Genomic DNA, 6,719 nt, shown 5'->3' with positions numbered 1-6,719 from the left:
CCCCTGCATCGACACCATGGCCGCCGCCGTCGCCGCCAAGAAGAAGGCCACAGACGACGCCGAGGCTGCTGCCGCCGCCGCCTCGTTGGCCTGGCCAACCGGAGCGTATGATCTGTTCATCCCTCGTTTACTCGTACTTGTACTAGCCGTATTTGTGCTGCTCACAGATGGTTCGCTTCTCTGTTCTGTACGTGCTAGTATTCTTAGGTATCGCTATGAGATGCATACCTTTTATGCCATGCTTACTGTTTACTCGTGGATTAGTCTAATTGGAAAAGTGCTAATATTTCCAACAATGAATGATAGGAAACGAACTATAGCTGAGAATATATACGAATAGGTGACGTTGGGAAAGAAGCAAATGTTTATCCTACATGAAAGTGCACTGACTTATAGCTTTAAATTTGTTTGAGGCACACTACATTGCAACTTAGTGTTACCCGGTTGACGGTGCCATGGCCCAGGGACAGATCGAGCCCATCAACACCTATGAGTGAAGACTAGCACACATGCCCGTGCTTTGCAACGGGAGAATAAAATTGCATGCCTCTAGCTCATTATAAGAATGGATCAAGACCCCCACATGTCTTTTTTCTATTGTATTGCCACGTGCCCATAATTTCTTTCAATTATAATTACCATCATATTCTCTTTTATTGGCACATGGAAGTCAATAAGTTATGGTGTCTTTAGTTTGAACAAGCCGACTTAGCTCGATGTGCCGGATGCAGAGCAGGCCCAGTATGGGAGTGATCGAACTCACGACCTCAAAGACCAGACCACATATTGCTAGCCACTCAAACAAATGCGTCCTATTAACCAATGGTCAGCGTGAATATTAAGGAATATAATGTAACATCAAAACATTTTTATTTATTTTTTTGAAATTTTCAAAAACGGATAACAATGTACTACCAAATATACTTGGCAACATGAACATTGTCCAAATTACGAACAGTTGTTGTTTTTTTGAAAATTCCATACATTTTTGGACAAAGCAAGAATAAAAAAATTTGAATGGAACATTTCCTGAAATTCACAAACATTTCTTAAAAACATGAACCTTTTATCAAACTACAAATATTTTTTAAGTTACGAACAATTTTTTAAAATAGGAACATGTTTTGAAGATTCAGAAGAGTTTTAGTAATTTTTCTTTAATGAAAACATTATTTTCAATTTTTGAACATGTCGCGAAAACCAAAATATTTTTCAAATTTGGAAATTTTTAAAATGCATTTTTTCTAAATATTGATTTTTCTAAAAAAATACAGTCATTTTTGAACAAATGGAAATATTTTTAAAATTTTGAATTTTTTTGCCACAAAAAAAATCCACACATTTTTTATAATAGGAACACATTTGTGTAATTCGTAATTTTTTATGAATTTTTGAATAAAAATGAAATTGCGAACATTTTTTGAAAACTTTGAATTTCAGAAAAAAGTAAAAAAATAGACTTAGAATGGGAAAAATAAAAAAGAAACCGGAAACAAAAAGAGAACAAAACAGAAAACGAAAAATGGAAACAGAACACAAGCATATTTTCCGAATTTGGGACATTTTTAAATTCATTTTCCTAAATATTGATTTTTTTAATAAAATACAGTCATTTTTTAACAAACGGGAATATTTTTAAAATTTTGAAATTTTTTTAGCACAACAAAAAAATCCAAACATTTTTATGATAGGAACACATTTATGTAATTCGTAATTTTTATGAATTTTTGAATAAAATTGAAATTGCGAATTGTTTTTGAAAATGTTTAGTTTCAGAAAAAAGTAAAAAATAGACTTAGAATGGGAAAAATAAAAAATAAATAGGAAACAAAAAGAGAACGTAACAGAAAAAGAAAAATGGAAACAGGAAGCAAGGATAAATGGGCCGCTGAGTTTTGGGCGCCCTGTGGATATCTGAAACTATTTACCGCCTGTGCGGGAAATAGGATTTTTTGTTGCTACATGGGCAGGAAAAAAATGGGCTGACTTTACGGGGCCACAGTGCGCACGGCCCATGTACGAAATTCTGCACGAATTGTTTTTCCTTTGCTAATAGACGAACAAAGAAATTTTAGTACCACCTCGGATAGAAAAATAATAATCTATTTGCGATGAACGGATGAAAAAATTGATGAAACGCACCTTGCTTTATTAGTAATAAGGTATAGATATAGATATAAATAGGTTATCTTTTTTGGAATGCATCAAGGGTTCTAGGAGACAGGAGAGGGTTCTTGGGGTGGCTCTGGGGTGTCGGAGTTCGACGTGCCGGATGTTCGAACTACCCCTGACCTTCCCCTGTCTTGTGCCAGTTTGTGGGATTTCAAACGTTCGAACCGGTCCAACACACATACTGGTTTACGCATGAATAGGTGATCGATCAACGGTGGAGTTGCCTTAACTCATACCTAGGGATTTTTGCCGACGTGATAGGACAAATGGTATGGTGTACAGGAGAATGACTGCATTTGGGAAGAGTCAAGTAACCACTGCATGCGAAGCACGCATGGATGCATGCACCGGGGCTGGTGGAGCTGCCGGCCGACTGGATGGACTTGATTGTTTGTCAAGCAAGTGGTGCGTTGAGGTATTCATAACATTTCCATATGCATACATCAGCACACTTGCAGACCAAGTGCGCTATATTTTTAACGCGCCCTCTTGCCAGATTAAATAAAACAACTAAAAATCCTGTGAAGCAACAGCGAGAGCCATGGGCAGGTCTGGACTGCGCGTGGGCAGGTCTGGACGATGAACCTCGTGGGTAACACGAAGGGGTGTGAAACGTTTGTACCAAATTTCTTTGTTCTTCCAGAAGCACGATCGTGGGAACAGATCTGAACAAAAGAACACTCACTGTACTACAACGTACGAGAGGATCGGTGATATGCGATCGACGATGCAAAATGGTGTTCGGGATCCAACAACACAACAGCTTTCCAATTTGTTCTTCCAAACGACCAAACGTGAGAGATGATGACAAGCCGTGCGGCTTCTCACCAACCCCGGCCGGACTTTTCGATAGCGAGCGTGTCCCTATCCCACACGGTCCAGGCCGTTCATGTATGCTCCCTTTCCGTGGAACGGAATGGGACGCCGGCGATGTTTACTTTGCTTGTGCTGTGTTAGTCAGTACTCCAATAATGCTAAACATACAAAGAGTTACATGTAATTACACGCTAACGCTTGTTTTAAAAAAAAGTTACACGCTGACTAGGCTTTTTTTTTTCTAACTAACCATTCCTCCTCTGATTTTCATGGGGGTGTGCCCCTCCTTCCTCTTAACCTCCAATCACAACCCACCTGTTTGTAAAACCCATATAATCATTTGTATGTGTAGCATTACTCGTCAGTACCCTACCGTAACTCCGTAAGCGGTAGCAGTTTTTTTTTTATATCCCGTAAACGGTACCAAGTTGACAGACGGGTTTGAAACGTTCCAACCTAACAAACGCGGCCGTGGCAGACGGCCAGACCCATGTCATTCTCTCTGGCTCTCCACTATATATAGTGCACCAGCTCTGTCCCCGATCCAACACACACAAGAACTCACCAGCTCCACGGGCAGAGGAGCCGACACCCAACCCAGCACCAACGCGCTCCGAGCACACCAAGGAACCATGCGTCCATCTCGGGACCTCCGGCTGGCCGCGCTCGTCCTGCTCTTCTCGGCCTCCGTCCTCCACCCAGCAGCCAGAGCCCAGCAGGAGACCGACCAGGAGGAGGAGTTCAGCTACTCGCTGGACGCGGAGAACGGGCCGGCGCACTGGGGCGACATCAAGGAAGAGTGGTCGGCATGCGGCAAGGGGAATATGCAGTCGCCCATCGACCTCGCCAGCCCGCGCGTCTCCCTCGTGCGCGGCCTCGGCTACCTCAACCACTCCTACTCCCCCGCCAATGCCACCATCGTCAACCGCGGCCACGACATCATGCTCAAGTTCGAGGGCGACGCCGGGAGTGTCTCCATAGACGGCACGCCCTACTTCCTCCAGCAGCTGCACTGGCATTCGCCCACCGAGCACAGCGTCAACGGCCGCCGGTACGACATGGAGCTGCACATGTTCCACGAGAGCGCCCAGGGCAAGGCCGCCGTCATCGGCGTCTTCTACGAGATCGGCGCCCACGACGCCTTCCTCCACAAGGTGCCTCTCTCTTTTCTCTCTTGCTTCTTTTCTTTATTTAACCAACTAGGATTAATTAAGCATGACTAACTAAAGCCAACACGGCAACATGGGACTTAACTTAATTATAAGTAAGCTTAACTAACACCAACATGGCAACATGGGACTAATTCTAATCTTGTACTACAAACGCAGCTGGAGCCATACCTGGAGATGATAGCGGATCGGAAGGACAGGGAGGAGAAAATGGGGATGATGGACCCGAGGGGCGCAAGGGGAAAGGCCAGCGTGTACTACCGCTACGTGGGCTCTCTCACCACCCCGCCCTGCTCGGAAGGTGTCATCTGGACCATCGTCAAGAGGGTACCTCCCGTTTCATTCATTCATATTCATTCACCCTCACCATGCATCAAACACAACTACCAACCCCTAAACAAAAATTCAAACACAACTACCAACTACTCCAACTATCAGTAAAATATTTCATTTCTGGACCATCACATGACACACTACTTGCAACTGTCAAATAAAATAATTCGCTTCTGGAACTTACCAGTTGGCACGGAGCTGCTAGTTCGATCTTTGTGCAGATCCTTTAGTTTGTTACTCACAAAGAATCTTCCCACCGGTTTCGTCTTTCCTGAACTTTTGTTTGGTTAACGCACGCCAGCTTTATGAGCGCACAAGTCCTGTACTCGTATTATTTATATATATATATATATATATATATATATATATATATATATATATATAGTTTCTGAAACTTATCTTTTTCTCTATCTGGTTCAATTTGCAGGTCCGCACCGTGTCGAGGCACCAGCTGGAGCTTCTCCGGGAGGCCGTCCATGACGTAAGTTTTTGTTTCGTTTCCCCAATCCTTTTTTCTGGACCTCCATTCATTCCCATGAAAACAAAGTCTTATTGCTCCTGGTGCATTCAACTCTAGTCTTTCAGCACCTTATTGTGTCAGATGATAGACCTAACCGTGGACATCTGGAAATTCCACAGCGACATGAAAGCCACCTTTAATTTGGTTGATCTCCACCCATGGACTAGAAATTTTTTTGGACTGATTTTCCTTCAACCCTACATGCAGGACATGGAGAAGAACGCGAGGCCCCGTCAGGAGGTGAACAGCAGAGATATCAGCATGTTCCGGCCTTTTCAGCAAAATAGACATTGATTATTAGCTAGGGTCGATTCTCCGCTTAATTAGTTTGCTGTTACAGCTATAATGTATGTACATGGTTATACCAATTTTTGTAATTCTTTCTACCCATATTAGATGCCTTGCATCCAGTCACTGAATAATAAAGGAGCACGTCCAGTTCATGTCCATGCATGTGTGTTGATGTTATGATCTACTCATAACTCATCCAGCTGCCACTGCCATTGAAAATGAAAGAGCCGGCAGGGATGTTGATTATGGTTGAGTGCCGGGGCCCCAAATATATGTAGGACCATCCAGCTGCTGCTAGCCATCTGGTGTTGTCTCCTCGAAGAATTATGCCAGGAATAGTTTAGCTCAAGAAATTAAGGCCAAGTTCGAATATTCGTGAATGTTACCAACAAGATTTTTATTCCTGAATCCATTTGGCTATTGTTTTTCCATGTATCCGGTCAAAGTTGAGCGTGGCTCATAAAATAATAAAGATGGCTGTCTACCTCACTATGCTAGTGGACATCACTGGTACGATGATGATGCGAGATCAGACTTGTCCGCCATGTGCCACGGACGCCGGCATGAATTTATTCAACTTGGTCGAGAGTTCAATCTCGTGACAAAGAACATGAGCATCCAATGTAATTATTGCTGGCCCTTTTCAGAAGCAGCCGATCTGAAAAATGTATGTGAATACTGACCATATTGGAGAATAATGGGGGGCTGGGGGTTGGTGAGCGACCATGCGTTGGAAGTTTATGGTGATTGTGGTTGAAAGGCCTGCCTAGGTAGGGTAATCATCAGTGACGTTGAATGGCTTTACTCAGGCAACACAACGTGCGTCAAATTACACGTCCATGGAGGTTTAGGCGTCTATGATTGAAAAGTACAAAAGGTTAGGTGAAACCGGATGTATCCCCTGCATGAAAAGTGAGTTAAAATGAGTGTGAACAGCCGAGGTAAATATACCGGGAAGTCACCTACTTTTCTCGTCTCCCCGTGCCATTGACAGTATTGTGTCTTGTCTGACTACTATGATGTGCTTGCCTTTGGCGTTGACTGCTAACAATTCTTGTTGGTTCGACCAGGCTTTTTCTGGTTTATATATACTAGCACATATGCCCGTGCGTTGCAACGGGAGATATAATTTGAAACCGGAACATTTTTTGAAAACATGAACCTTTTATAAAATCACAAATATTTTTTGACATTGTGATTGTTTTTTAAAACAGGAACATGTTTTCAACATTCGGAACAACTTTAGAAAATGTGCTTTTGAAACGCGTACATTATTTTCAATTTTTCAATATTTCAGTAAAACAACAATATTTTTTAATCTTGAACATATTATAAAATATAAAAAAAATTAAATCTCAAAAAAATTTGGAAAAGATTACCATTTTATGAATTTTGAACAACTTTTGGAACAATAAAAA

The 6,719-nt window shown here is 42.2% G+C and overlaps 1 protein-coding gene across 1 annotated transcript; it reads left to right on the top strand.

Moving 5' to 3' along the window:
* Positions 1-3,547: 3,547 nt before the first annotated feature.
* LOC123166452 (alpha carbonic anhydrase 7) lies at positions 3,548-5,459 on the top strand. Its single transcript, XM_044584257.1, has 4 exons — positions 3,548-4,142; positions 4,317-4,484; positions 4,918-4,971; positions 5,218-5,459. Exons 1-4 carry the CDS (start codon positions 3,621-3,623, stop codon positions 5,302-5,304), a joined length of 831 nt encoding a protein of 276 aa, XP_044440192.1. The 5' UTR covers positions 3,548-3,620; the 3' UTR covers positions 5,305-5,459.
* The last annotated feature ends 1,260 nt before the right edge of the window (positions 5,460-6,719 follow it).

Source organism: Triticum aestivum, chromosome 7D (assembly GCF_018294505.1).
Source record: "Triticum aestivum cultivar Chinese Spring chromosome 7D, IWGSC CS RefSeq v2.1, whole genome shotgun sequence".
NCBI classification, from domain to species: Eukaryota; Viridiplantae; Streptophyta; class Magnoliopsida; order Poales; family Poaceae; genus Triticum; species Triticum aestivum.
This window is presented reverse-complemented; position numbering and strand designations above follow the sequence as displayed.